Raw genomic sequence first — 22,278 nt, 5'->3', positions numbered from 1 at the left:
AATTTGACTTTTTCTTACGTTTTCGTGATCTAGGGCTCCAGCACTAACAGAATTTTCAATCAATTTTGGCTGTAAACTAGTGTAATCGAAAAAATAATATAACAAATTTTGTATAATATACGTTTGTAGGAAGGTGGCCTTTTTGATTTTTGACAATTTAAAAATAACATTTTAAATAGGCAATAATATATCTGGAATCCCTGGAAATGCACCTATATACTGGGAAATGAAATAATTCTACCCTACCTAGGCATTTATTTTGCCCAATACCGTTACCTTACCTTAAGTATTTTATAAGAAGCTCATAAAATAAATCCTAGACAGATGGCCACTTGAAAAACCCACAGTTAAACAGGTATGTCCGCGTGGGTCGTAAGATAATCTTATCTTCATATATTGTAACCCGAACATGGGTTGACCTGAGAAGGGTCAGATATCCTAGGCCCACAAGCTAAAGCCAATTTGGACCTGAAAAACCCAAAGATAAATAGGAATGTGATACGTGACAAAACTGAAAGATATTTTAGATAAATAAGACGAACATAAATACTGTTAATTCAGCTGAAGAACAATCAGTTCGTTTGCGCCCTTTGCCACTAATTGTTATACGCGATCAGTATGTTGAGACTGGGCATTTATTGGTCCATCGCGATTATTGCCTGTACTCTATGTTGGGTGCAGGCAAAACCTTTGGAAGGCGAAAGTTCTAGGACGCAGGGTAAGATCGAAATACATGAATTTTTTCTGAAGTATTATATTTTAAAAATCAAATCCTTTCAGAGAACAGCGAGGAAAAAATAATCGCGTTGCAAAATCAACAGGCGGACATCCAGAAGACATTGGAATCGCAACTAGAAACACAGACCAATCTGGAAAAGGATCAGAGGTCCTTAATGGAAACTTTTAAGAAAATCATCCCCGAAAATTATACGGAGAAGCTGGCCAAAATGGAAGAACAGCAAACATCCTTACAGGAAACTCTTAACAAAATTTCATTTGACTTGGAAACTTTAAAGAAAATTCCTCTTGGCTTTGAGGAGAGACTTAGCCAGATGGAGGATCACCAAAAGGCAGTTGGGAGTCAATTAGAAACTCAGATCAACTTGGCAAAGGATCAGAAATCCCATCTGGAAGCCTTAAATAAATCCATACCAGAAAGGCTGATCCAGATGGAGGAACAGCTAACATCATTACAGAAAACGTTAACGTTAATTCCAGAGGACTTCGAAAGCAGACTGGAAACGATAGAAACAAATACGAAGGATATTCTGAGCAAGATGGAGATTCAACAAGTCAAAAAAATTTTGGACACTCTCAAAAATCAACTATTTACAAAGCAATTAATCGCATTGCAAAATCAACAGGCGGACATCCAGAAGTCATTGGGATCACAACTGGAAACACAGAGCAATCTGGAAAAGGATCAGAGGTCCCTAATGGAAACTATAAAGAATATTATCCCCAAACACTTTACGGAGAGACTGGCCAAGATGGAAGAACAGCAAACATCCTTCCAGGAAACATTTAAGAAAATTCCAGAGGACTTTGAGGGCAGTTTGCAAACGTTGGAAAATAATCAGAAGACTGTGCAGACTCAACAGGCCGCACTTGTGGACACTCTTTCCCAAATTTATGACAAAATCTTCTGGCCAAAGTTTGAGCGAATCGGCTCTAGACTCTTCTTTATCGATCGGGAAAAGGTGTACACTTGGGAAGGAGCCGTGAGCGCCTGCCGCGAAATGGGTGGCTATTTGGCATCCATTAAGGACCAAGAGGAACTGGACGCCATAAAGGCGAAGCTGTATGACAAGCACTACTGGTTGGGCATCAACGATCGGAACACATGGAATGAATACATTTCAGTGGCATCCGGAAAGAAAGCTCAATTTTTGAAGTGGAAATGGGGGGAACCCAATCACTCTGAATTCGAAGAGCGCTGCGTCGAACTGTTCAATGGCGAAATGAACGATGATAGGTGTCACAAAGGGAAATTTATGATTTGCCAAACTAACTTTGATTTTTAGTTTTAAGAAAATCGTAGTCAGTGCTATTTTTTGTAGAATTTAAACAAATAACAAGAGAGAACGCTATAGTCGGGTGACTATCAGATACATGTTACTCAGGTAAAGGGAGTGCGAGGGAGATGGAGATAGAAAACTTTGATCACGCATAACTTTTAAACGAATGGTCCGATTTGAAAAATTTCTTCTACATTTCGATATATACTTATAGGGTCGGAAATGCTTCCTTCTAGCTGTTACATACTTTTGCACGAATACAATATACCCTTTTACTCTAAGAGTAACGGGTATAAAAATACTAAAATTCTCAATACGGCATCTAAATAATAAATTGTAGTTTGGTTTTTATTAAAAAAAATCAATCTTTAATCTTTATGTGAATTCTCTAAATGGAGTACACAAAAACTGGACAGATCCGCGACATCCGGCAAGGGTGATCCATTTTTCAAGTGGAGACATAATGAACCCAACAAGCTAAATAACAGTGAGCACTGCGTCGAGAAATGTTCCATGAGTCTATATTTAATTTGCCAAAATGATACAGAAGTTTAAATAAGTAAAATATTCCCACATATATGTACTTATTGCTGTTTTGCTTGTTAAGACTTTAAATTTGAGGCGACCATGAAGTTGCCCGAACAGATTGATTGAGTTCTTCGAATGTTATCATTTAATTTCACTGTAATCGCGTTTCCAAGTAACAGATTTTGTGTAAAATTGTTGTACTGTGCGCATGTACGCTTGGAAAACCTATATAAAAAGTCGGCGAATATATACTCCAAATCAGTTTTCTGGCCTCATCTGCCTTCCGTGGTTCTGAGCTCACGAAATGCACAACTTCGCTGCATTTTTTCTCTACGCCTTTGTTGCGTGCAATCTATACGGATTAGGTAAATCCCAATCACAGGATGATACTGGCTCCGTTTATATCCTGAAGGATGATCCATCCCGAGAGCTCCAACCTCTGCCGAATAGTATTCAATTCCTCCAGAAGCAATTAAAGTTACAAATTACAACACAGAAAACAACACTGGCGATTCTGGACACCATGCAAAAAAATACCCAGGAGAAACTAGAAGCCATTCAAAGGGAAGTGCTTAAGAGTCTTGATCAAATTAGAGGCGAAACAAATGAAAGGCTGATCCAGATCCAAAATCAACAGGCGGACATCCAGATGTCAATCAAGGCCTTGATGGAGAGAAGGCAGGCGGAGACTGCGCCACCGAAAGTGGTCATCATCCCACCAGGATTTGAGAAAATAGGATCCAGATACTTCTATATTGAAGAAGAAGTTAGCAAAAATTGGACTGATGCTCAACTATTCTGTCGAGAAAAGGGAGCTTACTTGGCTGCTATCCAAGATCAAAAGGAATTCAAAGACGTGACATTGAAACTCCAGAAGGACAATCGCTACTGGCTGGGCATTAACGATATCGAAAATGAAGGAATATATATTTCCGATGCTTCTGGGAATGTAGCTCCATTTCTGAAATGGGGTCTTGGAGATCCCGACAGCATGGAAAAGAATGAGGACTGCATTGGCGTTGTGGCTGGCGTTGCTTACAGCGCTATGGTTGATTGGCCATGTAAACTTGAGTTTCATGTCATTTGCAGTTTGGACAATACTGTTTAGTATAAATAAGAAAGAACAAGTTTGTTACAAATTTTAAAAATAACTAAATAATCCATAAATTGTAAAAACATTGTTAAAACCTTTTTTTCCCTTCAATAAACTTCTCATTTTTAGAATATTAGAATTGTTTTTTTCAATTTTTTACCCAAATATGAAAAACGTATAACTTTCTTCTACTTTTTATTTTCGATCAAAACTACAGGCAAACATTTTTTAAAAGCGATCATTTAGAGGTGGCTGTGTGTGTTGGGTGTATTGGTATTGCTTAGTTGGCGTAAAACTATTCAGTTGAACATATTTACAATTGAATTTAGTTAAATACATAAACGTAGTATGTAAAGTATAGCATAGTACATAATTATATAGTTAAGTGTGTTCTTGATTTGTGCCCTATTGCGTTTGTACTTCTAACTCTCATCCAGTGCTGCCATTTTGTCCTTTTTCCGGACAGATCCTTTTTATTAACGATTTTATCCAAAATAAATTTTAAATATCCCCGGTCCGGAAATTTGTCCCCTTTTCAAAAACAAGGTTCTTAATGTTTGCTTTGCTAGTCGTTGGTTTTGGTTGGGTTTTTATCATCAAAAAAAGAAAAACTATTCCATTTTTTCTTTTAAAACTGGTTAGATGTAATTAATTCAAACCTTCTGTATAATATTTGTCCAAAGTCCAAAAATTAGGTTTTTTGCTAACAAAAAATTTTACTTTTTAAAAAAAAAGTTTTAAGTTACAAAATAAAAAATCTCATTCAGGGGCCGGTTTTTTTATACAGAAAAATGTGCGGTAGGTTTAAAAACGATCGGTTGAGCCATAAAGAAATGCCGGCTCAATTGGAAGTTGGGATTAATTTGGAAAAGAATCAATCAATGGACAAAAACAATCGTCATACCTTCTGGATTTGAGAGGATTGGATTCCGCTACTTCTATATTGAAGAAGAAATGCAGAAAAATTGGGCAGATGCTCAAATCGCGTGTAGAGAAAAAGGAGGTTACTTAGCAGCTATCAAAGCTAACAAGCTTCGCTTGGTGTCGTAAGGGCCACTTGTTTTTACTGACCATAGTGCATCAACGTCCAAGAAAATATGTGATGCATAGCTTTATGGTGGGGTCCTTGTGGAGCATGAGCTGCCTTATTCGACCCGGAATTGACCGATTAAGGACATTTTTAATTATCGGGTCCTTTGCACCAGAGGTTCCAGATTTACAACTAGTGTTAAAGGCGGGACTTAGGAAAGACTGTTGATAACTTTTTACCTTTCTTCCGTTTTGAGCGGTAAAAACGGCAAAGTATATTGCGTTTTTTGGAATTCCCTATAAGAAAAAATAACATCGTTTTCAAATTCCCAGAATCAAATCTAAATAATATATTGTGGACTTGTTCTTATTAATTTTAGTGAAAGCGCGCTGCTATAAATTTTTATTTATTTAATTTTTTTTTTTGATTTTTTGGAATGTTTTTTATGTTTGCATATTTGTATACTTCTATATATTATATTGTTGTTTTCTTTTTTACGGCTTTAAATTTCCCGGGAACCATAAAGTTGTTGTCCGAAAAAATTTATTGAATTCTTCGAATGTTATCATTTATTTCAATTTAATCGCGTTTACTGTACACATGTATGCTTGGGAAACCTATATAAAAAGTCGGCGAATATACTCCAAATCAGTTTTTTTGTTCTGAGCTCACGAAATGCACAACTTTGCTGCCTTTTTTCTCTACGCCTTTGTTGCGTGCAATATTTACGGACTAGTTAAATCCGAATCAGAGGATGATACTGGTTTCGTTTATATTCCGAAGGATTCCCCATCCCGAGAGCTCCAACCTCTGCAAAATAGTATTCAATTTCTCCAGAAGCAATTGAAGTTACAAATAACAACGCAGAAAACAACACTGGCGATTCTGGACACCATGCAAAAAAATACCCAGGAGAAACTAGAAGCCATTCAAAGGGAAGTGCTTAAGAGTCTTGAACAAATGAAAAACGAAACTAATGAAAGACTGGATAGAATTGAGGACATGCTGGAGAGAAGACCGCTGGTGACTGAGGCACCGAGAACGAATACCATCCCGAAAGGATTTGAGAAGATAGGATCCCGGTACTTTTATATTGAAGAAGAAATTAAAAAAAATTGGATTGATGCCCAATTCAACTGCCGGGAAAAAGGAGGTTACTTGGCAGCCATCCAAGATCCAGAGGAATTTGAGGCTCTAATATCGAAACTCAGCAAAGACAATCGTTACTGGCTGGGCATTAACGATAGAGACTATGAGGGAGCATATGTTTCTGTGGCCTCTGGGAATGCAGCTCCATTTCTGAAGTGGATTTCTGGAGATCCCGACAACAGGGATAACTATGAGAACTGCGTGGGAGTGGCCTACGGCAGCGGAATGGCTGATTGGCCATGTAGATTTGCTTTTAATTTCATTTGCAGTTTGGACAATACTGTCTAGTATAAATAAAGGAAAAGTAACATATTACCAATTTCAAAAGTAAACAAATAATCAAAAATGTTTAAGAAAGTAGTCTATCAGTTTTAAAGCTATCGCGATTAATCTGGAAAGTCTTCTTTCTAATGCAGGTAGTACATATGTCGAAACTGTATCTTATGGCTCGCTTAGGAATACTCGAAAAAATTATATAAAAAATTGTGTAATATATAAATTTGTATAATGTAGATATTTTAATTGTAACAAATTTAAAACCACAATTTAAATAGGCAATAGAATCCTCGGAACTAAACCTAGGTACTAGGAAAATGAAATAAATCTACCTTACCTAGGTATTTATTTTGCCCAACACCCTTACCTTACCTTAGGTATTTTACTTAAAATAAATCCTAGGCAAATGTGCACTTGAAAAACCCAGTTAAACAGGAATGTCCGCGTGGGTCATAAGATAATCTTATCTTAAAATATTGTATCCTGAACATGGATTGACCTGAGAAGGGTAAGATATCCTAGGCCCACAAGCTAAAGCCAATTTGGACCTGAAAAACCCAAAGATGATGCGTGACAAAGATGAAAGATATTTTAGATAAATAAGACGAACATAAATACGGTTAATTCAGCTGAAGAACAATCAGTTCGTTTGCGCCCTTTGCCACGAATTGTTATACGCGATCAATATGTTGAGACTGGGCATTTATTGGTCCATCGCGATTATTGCCTGTACTCTATGTTGGGTGCAGGCAAAACCTTTGGAAGGCGAAAGTTCTAGGATGCAGGGTAAGATCGAAATACATGAATTTTTTCTGAAGTATTATATTTTAAAAATCAAATCCTTTCAGAGAACAGCGAGGAAAAAATAATCGCGTTGCAAAATCAACAGGCGGACATCCAGAAGACACTGGAATCGCAACTGGAATCACAGACCAATCTGGAAAAGGATCAGAGGTCCTTAATGGAAACTTTTAAGAAAATCATCCCCGAAAATTATACGGAGAAGCTGGCCAAAATGGAAGAACAGCAAACATCCTTACAGGAAACTCTTAACAAAATTTCATTTGACTTGGAAACTTCAACGAAAATTCCTGTTGGCTTTGAGGAGAGACTTAGCCAGATGGAGGATTACCAAAAGGCAGTTGGGAGTCAATTAGAAACTCAGATCAACTTGGCAAAGGATCAGAAATCCCATCTGGAAGCCTTAAATAAATCCATACCAGAAAGGCTGATCCAGATGGAGGAACAGCTAACATCATTACAGAAAACGTTAACGTTAATTCCAGAGGACTTCGAAAGCAGACTGGAAACGATAGAAACAAATACGAAGGATATTCTGAGCAAGATGGAGATTCAACAAGTCAAAAAAATTATGGATCAGAAAACCCAGCTGGAAACTTTGACGAACACCGTCTTGGAAACTTCAAAGAAAATTCCAGTTGACTTTAAGGAGAGACTGAGCCGGATGGAGTATCATCAAAAGGCAGTTGGGACTCAATTAGAAACTCAGATCATCTTGGCAAAGGATCAGAAATCCCAGCTGGAAGCTATAAATAAATACATACCAGAAAACTTCCAAGAAAGGCTAATGAAGATGGAGGAACAGCAAACATCTTTACAGGAAACATTAAAGAAAGTTCCAGAGGACTTTAAAAGCAGTCTGGAAACGATAGAAAAATATCAGAAGGATATTCTGAGAAAGATGGAGATTCAGCAAGTCAGTTTTGACACTCGCAAAATTAAAATCTTTACAAATCAATTAATCGCAGTGCAAAATCAACAGGCGGACATCCAGAAGTCAATTAAGGACTTGGTGGAGAGAAGGCAGGTGGAGACTGAGGCACCGAAAACAATCGTCATACCTTCTGGATTTAAGAAGATTGGATCCCGCTACTTCTATATTGAAGAAGGAATGGAGAAAAACTGGGCAGATGCTCAAATCGCGTGTAGAGAAAAGGGAGGTTACTTAGCAGCTATCAAAGATCAAGAGGAATTTGATGCCCTTTTACTGAAACTCAGCGATAGCAATCGTTACTGGCTGGGCATTAACGATATAAACGATGAAGAAGTCTATATATCCGATGCATCTGGAAATAAAGCTCCATTTCTGAAGTGGTTTCCTGGAGATCCCGACAACAGAGGTAATAATGAGAACTGCGTAGGCGTTTATCTTGGGATTAACCAGGGTATGGCCGATTGGCCATGTAGATCTAATTACAATTTTATTTGCAGTCTAGACAATACAGTTTAGTTGAAATCAAAAATAATATAAATCAATTAATACAAATTCCGAAAAAAAATAAATAACATTGTTTAAACAGAAAATTGTATACCAAAATAAAAGTAAATTTCTCGGAAAATGTAAATTTTAGTAGTCAATGCTATAATATTGTATAATTTGATGTATAAGTTTTTGGTGGGGTCCTTGTGGAGCATGACCTGCCTTTATTCGACCCGGAATTTACCGTCTAAGGACATTTTTAGTTATCGGCTGACCCTTGCATCAGAGGTACCAGATTTACTGTTGTTAACTTTTTTACCTTTCTCCCGTTTATTTTGGCAATTCCCTTAAAAGAAAATTTGTCATCATCGATTTCCCAGAATCATTATTAATTTTAGTGAAAGCGAGCTGCTATTAATTTTTATTTAGGTGCTGTCCATATATTACGTTATCATCTGGGGGATCAAAAATCACCAAAAATGTGATTACGTAATTCATGCCCGGCACCTTATTTCATTTTATTTGATTTCTCAGAATGATTCTTATGCTCGCATATTTTTATATTTTCTATATATATACATAGGTACTTACTGTAGTTTTGTTTTTTACGATTTAAAATTTGAGGCAATAACAACATTCTTCGAATGTTATCATTTATTTTAATTTAATTGCGTTTCCAAGTAAAATATTTTGTATAAAGTTGTTGTACTTCACATATGTATACGTTTATGTATGTTTAGGCAACCTATATAAAAAGTCAGCGAATGTATACTCCAAATCAGTTTTTTGGTCTCATCTGCCTTCCGTGGTTCTAAGCTTACAAAATGCCCAAGTTCGGCATATTTTTTCTCTACGCCTTAGTTGCGTGCAATCTATACGGATTAGTTAAGTCCCAACCACAGGATACTGGTTCCGATAGAGAACACCAACCTATTCAAGGTAGTATTGAATATCTCCAGAAGCAATTGAAGCTTCAAATTACGACACAGAACACAACACTAGCGATTCTGGACTCTATGCAAAAAAATACCCAGGAAAAACTAGATGTAATTCAAAGGGAAATGACTAAGAATTTGGATCTTCTCTCCAAGCTGGAGAGTAACCCAAAAGGATTTAAGAAGATAGGATCCAGATACTTTTATATTGAAGAAGAAATTAAAAAGAATTGGATTGATGCGCAATCCGATTGCCGAGAAAAAGGAGGCTACTTGGCAGCCATCCAAGATCCAGAGGAATTTAATGCTTTAATATCGAAACTCAGCAAAGACAATCGTTACTGGCTGGGCATTAACGATAGACACCACGAGGGAATATATATTTCTGATGCCTCTGGGGGTCAAGCTCCTTTTCTGAAGTGGTATCCTGGAGATCCCGACAACAGGGAAAACTCTGAGCACTGCGTGGGAGTGGCCTACGGCAGCGGTATGGCTGATTGGCCATGTGGATTTGCTTTTAATTTCATTTGTAGTTTGGACAGTACTGTATAAAATAAATCAAAAAGAAAAAACACTATTAAAAATTTTAAAAGTAACTAAATAATCCATAAATTGTAAAAACGTTGTTAAAATTTTAATATCCCTTCAATAAACTTTTCATTTTTAGAAAATAAAAATTGTTTTTATCACTTTTATACCCAAATATTAAAAACGGATAAGTTTCGGCTTTCTTCCACTTTTTATTTTCGATCAAAACTACAGGCAAACATTTTTAAGAAGCGATCATTTAGAGGTGGCGGTGTGTGTTGGGTGTATTGGTATTGCTTGGTTGGCTTAAAACTATCCAGTTGAACATATTTACAATTGAATTTAGTTAAATACATAAACGTAGTATGTAAAGTATAGCATAGCATATAGTATATATATAGTTAAGTGTGTGCTTGATGTGTGCCCTATTGCGTGCAAATGTCCTAAAAAGCATTTGTACTTCTAACTCTCATCCTTCGTTAGCAACATTTCAACACTTAAGTACTAGAAAAATATTAAAGACATCTTTTATACGCTCCGATTTTTTGGTTGATCTTAGTTACTTGTTTTCCTTTTTTTTTGGGTTTGTGTTCCTCTGCATCTTGTTTCTGTTTCTGATTCTTTTTCCGTTTCCATTACTCGTTTAAGGCACATGACACATTCCTGAATATGATGTGCGTTTCTGATAGCAGTAAATATTAGTTATAACACTTTAAAACTATTGACTACACAATGATTTGAAATTCATCCGCCAGTTTGCGTTGGAATTTGTGCTCCACATTTTCGGGTGAAAAACTTCTTCGACAGAACAGAAATTCTAAATTCTACAATGCATGTTGACCAGCAAATGACAAAAAATAGTGCGAAAATCGCAGTAAACAGAAAATTGTACACCAAAATAAAAGTAAATTTCTCGGAAATGTTTTCGCGCATCTTCATAATAGATCGTTGAGATCCTCCTTATATAGATCATGATAGCTCGCCGATGGGAGCATTCTGCAGCCACAGATCGTGAATGAAGTTGTACAGATTATCGCTGACGGCCACCTGAAAGGGATTGCAGAGAAAGTTATAACAATTTTTGGAATATAAATTATAAATTAATCACCTTATAGGGCGTTGGGTTGAGCGTGCGCTTGTGATCATTGCGCAGCGTCTTCAGCGAGATTTGCACCTTCTCGCGCACCTGCTCCAAGGTGGGCAGCTGCTGGCAGATCTTGCCCGACTTCCAGTACACCTTGTACAGCGACTCCACGTGCGAGGGTATTACGTACGCGCGCTTCGACTCCTGGAAGGGATGGCGGCACAGCACCTTCTGTCCCACCGCCGGCGGTGGCTCCGACACCTTTTGCAGCAGATCGATCAGGGCGTGGCCATCGGCGCTGTACAGCCGATAGGCATTCTTATTGCCCGGCATCGTCACCTTCTCCACGTCCTGACTTAGCTTGATCCTCGGCTGGCCATTGATCTCCACCAGCTTGTACACACATCCCAGGGCCGGTTGTCGTTGGCAAGTAACTGGAAATTATAATAATTAATAATCTTCTGTACAAATAAAACAATCATCTAAAATTTTAGTGATCAAGGCCAAAATTCGATATGAAATATGTTCAATTTTACTTTATTTCATATCAATAAAAATTCGATATGATTTATGTCAAATTTATGATGTAATCATATCAACGTGATATTTTTTCATAACATATAAAATACCAAATGTAGTACTTTTGGAACTAATAAGGATAAAAGAAGATAAATGTTATATTTATGCATGTCAAAATAATATGAATAACTTGATCTTAAAAAAATATGAAATTGACGAGCACATATCAATCTGATCTTTCGTCAAGTACGGTAAAAAAAAAGATAAACATAATCTTTATGCATATTTAAAAAATCTTCAAAAAATATAAAATTGACAAGCACATATCAATATGATATTTTGTCAATTTTTTTTATTTTTAGTAAAGACATATTTTTACGCCATTTTCTTACTATATTTTACATTTTAGGTAGGAAGTTTTTACCTTAAATGAACCCAATCAGCTTCAAATAAATATTTTAAAATTAATAATAAACATATCACCACTCACCCAAATGCGTGCCAATGCCAAAGCAATCGATCTTATGCCCCTGCTCATTCAGGCTGAGAATGGTGTCCTCGTTGATGTCGTTCGATGCCACAATGGTCAGCTTGTTGAACCACGGAACCTTGAATCGCTCCGCCACCTTCTCGAAGGTCTCCCGCGCCAAGCAGGACAAATAGGCCAGATCCCCGGAATCGATCCTGATGCCCAGTGCATGGTAGCCCAAGTCGTTTAGGGCCAAAGCCACGGCACTGAAATTCAGCAGACCACTCCTACAGAGAAGAAAATATAATAAGATATTCAGTAATCACATTCATAGACCCCATCAAGTGCTGCTTGGTTTTTGGTTTTCAATTCAACAAAAATATTTCTCTCATTTTGCTATACAATATTGGATTTTTTTTGCCACTAAGTTCAAAGCGAGAATTACACAAGAAACAAATGTTTTCGAAAGTGGGGGGTGGAGCTAAGAAAAACGTGTTCGAGAACCATAAAATTGGTTCTTTTCGATTTGCTAGTGCGGCTTTTGGTGTTGGAAAATTCAGCCTGGGAAAATTTGATCATTTTCTTTTTGGGGAGCAGCACAAAATGTCGAAGATTTTCGGTTTTTGTTCTTAAGCCATGCAGTGTGCTCTCTCGGACGCTTTTTTTTTAAGTATGTACAGGTTAAAAAACTAACGAAAAGTATATCCAAAGACATTTGTTGGTTGGAAAAAAAATTTCAGAATGAGGAGAAAATATTTAACAATACAAAAACGGGGGGGACAGAAAAACAGGAAAATTAAAGTCCGAAAAAATGTTGAAAAACTGGAAAACCAAATTGTTTGTGAATTAGGGACGAGGACACTTAAGACGGGGTTAGGTCTATGACAGCATTAGGGTGATTCAGTGCGTGTTTTCGTTTCTGTTTTTGGTTTCGTTTATGTGCTTAAAACAATGTTGAACAATTGAAACATTTAGAATTATTCAAGGAAATATTTTACTTTACGTCTCTTAAAATGTATCCAAGAAATCGAATTAAACTTTTCATAATATTATATTATTTAGTTTTTTAGTAAACTCTTTTAATTGTTTTATGCACTTTGTTATGTGTGAACTTTGGGATCGCTTATCATTTATGCATGAATTGTTGTTTGTTGTTGCCGTAATTGTTGCTTTCGAGTGGGTGAGTATTTATGCCATATGATATTATAGTGTTGTCGCATATATCATGTTGTTTGGGATTCTTGTAACTTGAAGACGTGTGTTTTACATACCTCTGCCAAAATAGTGCCGGAAGTCATTTGTTTACTATGTTAGGTTCGTAAATTCATTTCATTTTGGATCTTTTGTTTTTTTATGGTTTTCTGATTCGGGTTCGATTAATGATTTCGTTTTTATTGGTTTCACATTCACATTTAGGACGAGAAAATAAAAAGCATAAAAAACATAATTGAGTTAGGAAAATAATGATAAACGGAAAAATGTAATATGATAATTGCGTGTGTTAGTGAAGAAAAAGTGATGCCCAAAAATACACAGAAGAAAAAGTTAGGAAAGCAAGAGGGGGGAAAAGCAAACCAAAAAGTAATTTAATAAATTGACTTCACCTGTTCTGGTTGGGTTCATTGTTTTAATCTTTTGCCAGAATTATTCCCCCTTTTTTGGGGAATCGACTTGATGACCAATTTCGTAACACCAAAGCAGAGGACACATACATATATCAGCTTAAATATACACATATATAGGCATGTATATGATGGTTATAATTTTGAATTTAGCTTCTAAATTTTAGTTTGATATTTCTCCATGATAACATGCAGGCTTATATTAAGTGAACTCAAAAATGTAGAGCATTTAATGGTAGATTAATAGTAGAGATGGTAACAAAAATCGATTCTTTTAGTAATATATGTATGACATAAAGTAATGATAGCTTAAATGAGCGGTAAGGTTAGAAGGGAAAGCTTTCAAAAAGCAGAAGAAAAATGTTGTTAAAAATGAGGATATAAGGTCAGTTAAAATGACAATGGAAAGATAGACAAAATAAATTCCTTTAAATTTAATTATCGCCTATATTTCGGGCATTTCTTTTAATCAAACGTCTTTTTGTTTTCGATAGCGACATTTACCTGAATGACTTCTCGACATATTTTGGTAGGTATGCCGTCCCATTGGACACTGTTGTTGTTGTCTTTAAAGTTGCTGTTGTTGTAGTGGCTGTTGCTGTAGTTGTTGTGCTGGTTTTAGTATCTTGTATCTTTGTATCTGTTGGCGATCTACTGCCATTACTCTGAGCAATACCATTCTGATGGCCATTGGTCTTGAGTCCATTTTTTTGGCCGTTTACATTACTACTCTGACCATTTTGTTGGCCATTGGTTGATGGCTTTGGCTTTGTCTTTGGCGGACTGTTCTCAGACTTGATATCACTATTGATAGTCTTGGGTTCTGTGTTGGCTTGTTCTGTTTCTCGGCTGTTGGATAATACTTTGGATTATTACTCAAACGAAAGACCAAAAATAAAAGCTCACAGTAAGAAATGATTTTGGGGAAGGGTAGGAATGGGTGGCAGAAATAAACATTTTGGGATATTATCTATGGTTAAAACTTGTTGACTTGGTTAGGCTGTTTAATAGTTACTCTTGTTTTTGGGTATTTTTATCTGGCTGGTGCACGTCTCGAGAGTCTCAAATACAATACAAAAAATATAGATCAAAAGAAATCCATACTCAAAATAACAGGGATAAAAAGGGCAAAGGGGTAGTTACAACACAAACGAGGGATAAAAACCGATAACTAAAACCGTTCCGAGAGAATCTGCCTAGAAGCGAAATACCTCTTAACATCGTACGTATCGACAAGGGCCATGAACCCGTCGGGAAAGGCGATGGCATATGATACCATCGCCGCCAGTTCTCCCTCGCTGGACTCCTCAGTGGACACGTCCAGGAGATGGGATAGCAACGCTCTATGCCTGATGGCGTGCTCCAAAAGGTCCTCCATGATGCCTGTAAATTATTGGAATATCAATCGATTTTCTAATTGGTTTTATATATATTTTTTATCACCTGTTTGCTTGTGCTTAATTAGACGGGTCTTGAGCTCGCCAATGCTACTGAAACTAGTGATATAAGCATGGGCATGGGTTCCTTTTACGGGGATGTTGAAGAGCTTGCCGGCCAGCACATTGGAGGTGCCATCAAAACCACCTGAGAAGTATAGAAGAAAATATTATATGAATGATTCTTTGTGAAACGTATCGAGATTTTCTTCATGGTCTTAAAACGATATCTAATTTTTATGACAATATCACACCATTTAAAAGGATTTTTAAAAAAGTTTAAAAAAAAATCCATTTGACAGAAGCGAAGTAATGGCGATGCTATTTTATTGTTTAATTTTTTAATAATTTTAAATTACTTTAGGTAAAAAATAAATAAAAATAGCTAAAAATTATTATTTTGTATTATTGTTTCAGTGGAAAATATAGTCCAAACTTAAAAAAAAAATATTTCATTCCCGGTTTTCTGCAAATCGGCATTTTTAATCTTTATAAAAAAATAGTATATATATATGTATAACCTTCTAAACTTTTAAATACCCTTTTAATGGTACCATATCATTATATTCACCCATTAAGAGCGGAAATTCCGACTATAAACATTTCAATTTCGCAGGCTTTTCCCCTCCCCTGCCAAAAAAAGAAGAAGCCTTGACAGGAACCTTGACGCCACGCGAAGCCATCCATTGATTTGGGGGCGATACTATATAGGAAAAGTATACCCCAAAACCAGGGAACGCATTAAAAACTTTGAGCGTTGCCTGCCTAACAAACGGAACCGAAAAAGTTACGATGTGTGAGCGCCAATTGAAAGAGGTTCCTTTTCCCTGCTCTTCGAATCCGGATTCGATATATAGTGCCTGGCACCGATATTCCATATACATGGACACCCTACGTGGGCGTTGCGTGTGCCACCCACTTTAGGGATTTTACTGCCTTCGGGGCGCATTTAGTTTAACACATAAACAAGAGTTCTTGAACTTTGTCGCCGGAGGAGAAGGTAGGAGAAGCGGAAGCCTTGATGAAGGCGGAGAATTACTCATAGTTCTTTTTTTTTGGTTTTTGGGCGAGGGAGTGGAAGGAGAAGGGGCCTTGAGAAATGGGAAAATCGGAAATCAGAGTCAGCGAAGCCTCAGCTCCTGACAGTGACACGTGCTTTGCATGCATGCACATCATAAAAAGTCAGGCAGAGAACAATATGAAAAGCACCGACTTCCTTCGTTCCTTGTCCCTTTCGAAACGATCAATGCATAAGATGATATGATGGCTATGGACTACCTAGATTCCCAGTAAAACAAGTAATAAAAAATAAATATTTTAAAAACTTTTGAATATCTAAACAAAAAAGACAAATTCGAAGTTGACTATACCTGAATTTTATTTTTTGTTTTAACTATTTACTTAAAAAATATTCGGTATATTAATTTTATTATTTAAAATTCAGCCTTAAAATTCTCAAAATTCCACCAACTTCTTTAGATGATAATCCCCAAATTTCCGAATAAAAAAAATACATGTAAAGCCTTAAAAAAGGATGACTGTGACTAAACTTTGCCCGATTTCCGACCATTTCCATTCCCCCATTATTTTTAATTGATAATGAGCTGTCTGCATGCAATTTGGCAATGCCGAAAAAATGTTTATATCGCACACGGTTGACCTTACTTGTCACGGCTCTATGGAACTCCATGGGTTTCAGAGTTTGGGGCGTGTGAAAGTTCATATTTTATGGTGGTGCTCAGTACCTGTGTAGGAATATTTCGATGCGGATAGTCCGCCATCCGGTCCCTGGGCACGACGCAGTCCAAATTCCAATAGTTTGACATGTTTCCCAGCTACCATGCGATAACGGGCTGCATTGGTAGCCATTAAGCTGTTTATTTGGGTGGCAAAAAACGAACATTATTAGGACTTTTCCAGATAATGCGGGTGAAATAAATGCGATTCCTACCTGGCATAATTTACCAAGGTGAGAAGAGTCGTTTCCAGCAGCTGTACGATGATCAAAGGTCCCTCGATCTTTATGATGGGAACTCTAAAAATAGCAAATATTTTGTAAACATTTTATATTCAAGCTTATGTTATCTTAAAGATAATCCTGGGCCCTAAACTTTGGTTTTTAGATAGCATTGTCTGAACTGAACTTTGATTAACCTGAAATATCTCCAGACTTATCAGTTGCAATGCAGGCATATCATAATGCTGACTACATAGAATAACCATAAAGTAATTCTCTGATTAAATACGTGCTGACTGTTTTGATGACTGCTCTAAAAATATCTTTAAGAATAAAATATACTTTTAAATGAATGCATCAAGTTATGAACAATACTTGTACTTTGTAATAGTACAAAAAATTAATTTTATAATGACTTTTGTATAAAATAATCAGCTAAACTTTAAATATTTGTATAGGCTCAGATTCAATCTTCTAAAAACCAAAAGTAGTGTACAATATACAATGTTTATGTAGACAATATCTACTAATCCCATGGATCCCATGCAAACGCACCGTGGAAATGCTACCGTGCCCTCATCAATGGCATACAAGGTGACATCCCGCGCCGTCAGATTGCCGAGGTACTCGAAAAACTCGTGCTCGATGCCCTCGGGCAGTGTTTGCTTTAGGTATTCGATATCTGAAAAGGGGTCCAATCGAATTGATTAACTAATATGAATCAAAAACAAAAAATATATATAATACCCACCGCTTTGGGAATAGTGGAAGCTATCCAGGAATTTCAGGCACTCTTCGAGCCCGGCGAAAATAGTAAATTCACCATGGAATGGATTGTTGCGAAAGAACAGATCGAATACCGCCGTATCATCGGTCTTATCGGACTTCCAGTAGGCATAGGCCATTGTTATTTGATACAAATCTGTAATATTATTAACATTATTATTAATAACATGGGACGGGGCACAAGTACAGTAAAACAAATGTAATTTGAAAAACTAAAAGCTTATAGATAAAATACGTTTGTAATAAAATTAATGAGTTGAGTAATAATGAGTTGTTTATTTATTTATTTATTTATATTTATGGTACAACTTAATTAGGCTTCCCTGTTCATACATAGTAGCCACAATTTCAGCCTAGAATCGCGGCAGATAAGATAACCTGGAAAGTCTATAGCTGATGATGAGGGCAATTAACGCTACCCAAATACAAAAACACGAGCCGCAAATGAAATGCAAATTCTTATCTAAGTGCAAAGACCTAAAGATCGGTTTTTTGTTTTTTATTTTTATATATTTGCGCCCGTGTCTGCAATGCCTAAAAATATATGCGGGGTATATATAGAGAGGTAGACTCGTAAAAGCCGACAAAAGCATCGCATAGCGCGCCAAAATGTCTCTGCCTAAATGTCAGTCGGGTTTTGAGATCTTAAAATCGAAATAAAAAACCACCTATTTTTAAGGGATTTTAAAGAATTGGGAAAAATAATTATGGTTTTAGGATTAGGATGAGAAATTATGTTTTTTTTACTGCTATTTTAACTAAAACATTTGATAATAAACCTAATAATTTTGTTTAATATAATACAAAATTTAACATCTTCCCATACCATTTGAAATAAATATTTTTGTTAAATATGTTGCAATTTTAATCTTAACATATCACAAAGCACTGCCTTTTTAGATATTATTTACAATCTGCCTATTTTAAATGCAAATGAATGTACAAATTTTATAATTAGTTATTATTAGTTGGGTAATATTTATAGCCATCTGTTGGCCTTAAATACTTTGTTAATTACCAGTAAGCAGGGGCTGGACAACTCCATTCTGATTCATCCGCCCGCGATCCATAAACTGGCCGCCCGCACAGCCTAACTCACGGTCATTCATTTTGTCGCCGATCTGTGTGGAATCTCGCGCTATATCTGCTATATCTCTCTCGATATCTCGATATGGCTTTGGGCCTCTGTTGATGTGCCAGTTGGTCCGCAATTCTATTTAGTTCGTTCACACACGCGACTCGTTGGCGGCAATTAATGTGCCAAATAAACAAATTAATTAATTGTTTCTGCTGGTTTGGCTTATTTTTAATCGACCGAGTGCCGTTGAACTTTTGTGCCGTTTATCTGTAAAAGGCAGAAAATTGTTTTGCAATTGACGCTGCTGGAGGAGGATTGTAAATTGTTTCAGATCAAATGACGTAACGCGATCTTTTTGCGCCCGTGTGCAAATAATTTAGCACGAGTAATGCAATTGAAACTATTATGAGAATTTGAATAAGCGGTAATTGCGCTGTTTTGTTTGATAATATTGATTTAAAAAGGTTACAAATATTCAAAATAATGTATCTTTAATTTTTTAGAAGTTCTTAAAAAATTCATATGAGTTTTTTTTAGATTTCATAAATAATTAACGTTACAATTAAAATATAGTTTTTTGATAAGTATGAAAGTATAAATACCGAAATACAGGTTTTTAAAGATTTAAATATTTCTAAATGTTCAGCACTTTTTATTCAAATAAAATTCGTAATTGTTCGACTTAAAAAGATTAAAAAGAATCTAAATAATGTATCTTTAATTTTTAAGGGGTTCTTTAAAAATACATAAGAAATTGCAATATATTATAAAAGCTCACGGTACAATTAAAATACATAGACTCAGCACTTTTTATCCAAATAAAATTCGTATTTATTCGATTTCTAGAGGTTAAACTTAATCAAACTACGTTTCCTTTATTTTTGAGGAGTTTTCAAAAATGCATATGATTATTTTCAAGATTTCAGGGTTTTAGATATTTAAATATTTTTCAATATTCAGCACTTTTTATCCAAATAAAATTCGTATTTATTCGATCTTTGTTTAGCTTTTAAAACCCAGGGTATTTATTTCACAATCACCGGGTAACGAAAACGAAACTAAAACGCAAAATAGCGAAACTTTTGAAATGCTAATGAATACGTGCTAATTTGCATAGGGCGATATAAAACCCGATTTTTATGTAGGGCCTGTTATCAATTAAACTGACACGATTTCATTCGGTGCTTTGATAAGGCGAATAGTCTTGTATTATCTTATAAGGATCACTAGTTTATCGCGTGCTGAACTTTACCGCCCAAGTTTTGAAGTTGAAATGAAATTCCAATCAGAATTCAAATCGCAAAAGCGAACGGGTTAAGCAAGAGAGAGCGAAAGCCCCACAGAGAGAGGGAGAGATAGAGAGTGGGAGAGCGAAATGCAGTTTTTTGTTTGCTGGGAGAATTTGTTTGTGTTGCCATTGGCAGCCGGTTGATTTGATTTGTTTTTCTTTTATTTTTTAGCTTTTTATTGCGATTCGTAGTTGTTGTTGCTTTTGCTTTATTGGCAAAATGTTAGATTACACACAACGTGTTGCTGCATGTTGAAGGTTGCGTGAAGGTCGCGCAACACAGGCGCACGCCACGCACACTCACACACACACACGCGCAGAGGGGGTGGTGGGGGCAAAGGGGCGTTACTGCCACCACCTTTAAAAGAAGAGGGGGCGTGGGCGGCAGAATTCTGTATGCACTTTCACTTTTTGCGCACACTTTGGTTCTCTTTTTCTAATTAGGCGGTTTCACTTTATTTTGTATCAAATTCCACGAGTTTTGACCTTTTCAAGTGACCTTTCTGTTATCAGCGGCTTGTCAGATTGTTTATCACACGTATTTACGGTTTCTTTCCCGTTTTTGTCCGAAAAATTACTTTTAATTCATTTTCAGCGCGAACAGAACAGCTGTGCGCTAGAGGTGGGGAAACATCGATATTATCAACTATCGGAAGCTATCGAATATTGACGACATCGATATATTTATAGATAGAACAGCTGTGCTAGAGGTGGGGAAACTGCGACTAGTTCGTACGGTCACACTAAAATGTAGCCGAGCCCACGTGCATTTTAGTATGCCCATATTCTAATGGTTCGTGTCTCCTCTAACCCTGCGTACATTTTAGAGTGCCCATGGCTAAGTTATCGGGACTTATCGAGTATTTTTGAAAATGGGCGCCAAAAATGGCAGAAGAGATTACCAAGATGTAGAAATAACCGCATGTGAAAATCCCCTTAATCGTTTCCTTAAAATTCGGCAACTTCTATTTACTAGATATGGTTACTATGTAATTCCACAAATATACTAAACAAAAGAATCAAAATAAGTGAAGATAACTTAACAAATTATACATCAACATTTGTAACATTAAAATGCAATTGTTGAACTTTTTTTATCAAAGAATTATTTCCTTATTTTTTCAAAAAATCTTTATTTTATAACTAGAAAAACCTAATGATTTATTATTTTTCTAGCAAAATTTTTAATAGTCCCATTTAATGATATTTCCGCTGATGAATTTTTATTACTCATCTCTTAAGTCTCTGTTTCGAAAAAAAATATTTAAGCTGATTTCGTATAAGACTATAATTCGAATCAGTTATTAAAAAATTCGAACGAAATAATCAGCAACAAATAATCATCTCCTAAACATTTTTATTATTGGCAAAATATTCTCAGTATACCTAATTATAAAACGAGCCTATTTTCAAAATTATGCGAATCACAAAATGTAAAATCAAGAAATTAAAAAAAATATTTATATTTTATTTTTAAATACATATACACCATATTTACGGAAGAGATTACCAAAATTTTGAAATAACCGCATTTGAAAATTCCCCTAATCATTTCCTTGTACTGTTCGTCATAGAGATTATTTGTTATTTTTTCCATTATCTGGGGTCTTTAAAAGCTAGTCCAAGTCTAGCTTCAGCATCAGTTCACTTTGAAAGTTCGACATCGGTGGTTGAAATGCTTAAACTCGGAATTTGTCTTGCGATCGTATTCATTGCCTGCAATCTCTATGGGTCCCAGGCAAAACCCACTGACGATGACTTCACCAGTCTTCTAATAAAGGACCCAAACCACCCGCTGCGGCAAATGCTACCGTTGCTAGATCATATTGCGGCTTACCGATCCAAAATCCTTGTGGATGAGATCAACAAACTTAAAACTGAAACGACTGAGCTGAAACAAACGATGTGGCGGATTCTGGCGGCAATGGAGAGCGGACAGTCGTCCCTGCAAGAATCTTTGAAGGACGTCGTTCCGAAGGACTTGAATGACCGGCTTGGCAGGGTGGAGGACCAACAGACGGATATTCAAAAGTCCCTGGGCGCCCAATTGGAAATGCAAGTCAACTTGGATAAAGGTCAGCAGTCCGTACTCGAAAATGTTCAGAGTTTAGACAAGAAATTAGCTGATCTTTATAAAATAATTTCGGAACACCACGACTCCCAGTCTGCGGAACTTCAATAACCGAAACGTTCAAACATTCATTACATTCAATTTAATTTCAATTTAAAAATGTAATAAATAAATTGTAATATCAGAACAT

General features: G+C 36.2%; 6 protein-coding genes across 11 annotated transcripts; 5 read left to right on the top strand and 1 right to left on the bottom strand.

Moving 5' to 3' along the window:
- The first annotated feature begins 618 nt into the window (after positions 1–618).
- Positions 619–2,094, top strand: LOC123003238 (C-type lectin domain family 4 member M-like). The gene is made up of 2 exons (XM_044395155.2): positions 619–718; positions 781–2,094. The coding sequence occupies exons 1-2, from the start codon at positions 619–621 to the stop codon at positions 2,022–2,024; spliced, it is 1,344 nt and encodes a 447-aa protein (XP_044251090.2). The 3' UTR covers positions 2,025–2,094.
- A 756-nt stretch (positions 2,095–2,850) lies between these two features.
- On the top strand, positions 2,851–3,654 carry LOC123003261 (accessory gland protein Acp29AB-like). The gene has a single exon (XM_044395280.1). The coding sequence runs from the start codon at positions 2,851–2,853 to the stop codon at positions 3,652–3,654; it is 804 nt and encodes a 267-aa protein (XP_044251215.1).
- Positions 3,655–5,344: 1,690 nt separating this feature from the next.
- LOC108069476 (accessory gland protein Acp29AB-like) lies at positions 5,345–6,106 on the top strand. Its single transcript, XM_017159567.2, has one exon. The coding sequence runs from the start codon at positions 5,345–5,347 to the stop codon at positions 6,104–6,106; it is 762 nt and encodes a 253-aa protein (XP_017015056.2).
- A 3,033-nt stretch (positions 6,107–9,139) lies between these two features.
- LOC108069474 (C-type lectin 37Db-like) lies at positions 9,140–9,802 on the top strand. The gene has a single exon (XM_017159565.2). The coding sequence runs from the start codon at positions 9,140–9,142 to the stop codon at positions 9,800–9,802; it is 663 nt and encodes a 220-aa protein (XP_017015054.2).
- Positions 9,803–9,970: 168 nt separating this feature from the next.
- Naprt (nicotinate phosphoribosyltransferase) lies at positions 9,971–20,660 on the bottom strand. 6 transcript variants are annotated; one of them, XM_017159591.3, is made up of 12 exons: positions 20,504–20,659; positions 18,670–18,996; positions 17,617–17,787; positions 17,421–17,547; positions 16,860–16,943; positions 16,654–16,781; positions 14,916–15,056; positions 14,684–14,855; positions 13,977–14,321; positions 11,872–12,137; positions 10,887–11,296; positions 9,971–10,825 (listed from the first exon to the last, which is right to left on the bottom strand). In XM_017159591.3, exons 2-12 carry the CDS (start codon positions 18,758–18,760, stop codon positions 10,748–10,750), a joined length of 2,013 nt encoding a protein of 670 aa, XP_017015080.2. In that variant the 5' UTR covers positions 18,761–18,996; positions 20,504–20,659; the 3' UTR covers positions 9,971–10,747. The 6 variants fall into 6 exon arrangements, 5 of the variants coding, with proteins under 5 accessions (XP_017015080.2, XP_017015082.3, XP_070072891.1 ...); XM_017159593.3 differs by having other exon boundaries at positions 20,517–20,658; XM_070216790.1 differs by having other exon boundaries at positions 20,596–20,613.
- A 1,032-nt stretch (positions 20,661–21,692) lies between these two features.
- LOC108069472 (uncharacterized) lies at positions 21,693–22,199 on the top strand. The gene has a single exon (XM_017159564.2). The coding sequence runs from the start codon at positions 21,693–21,695 to the stop codon at positions 22,197–22,199; it is 507 nt and encodes a 168-aa protein (XP_017015053.2).
- The last annotated feature ends 79 nt before the right edge of the window (positions 22,200–22,278 follow it).

This window comes from Drosophila takahashii, chromosome 2L (genome assembly GCF_030179915.1).
Source record: "Drosophila takahashii strain IR98-3 E-12201 chromosome 2L, DtakHiC1v2, whole genome shotgun sequence".
Lineage (NCBI taxonomy): Eukaryota > Metazoa > Arthropoda > Insecta > Diptera > Drosophilidae > Drosophila > Drosophila takahashii.
The sequence above is the reverse complement of the archived record's forward strand: the minus strand, read 5'-3'. Positions and strand labels throughout refer to the sequence as shown.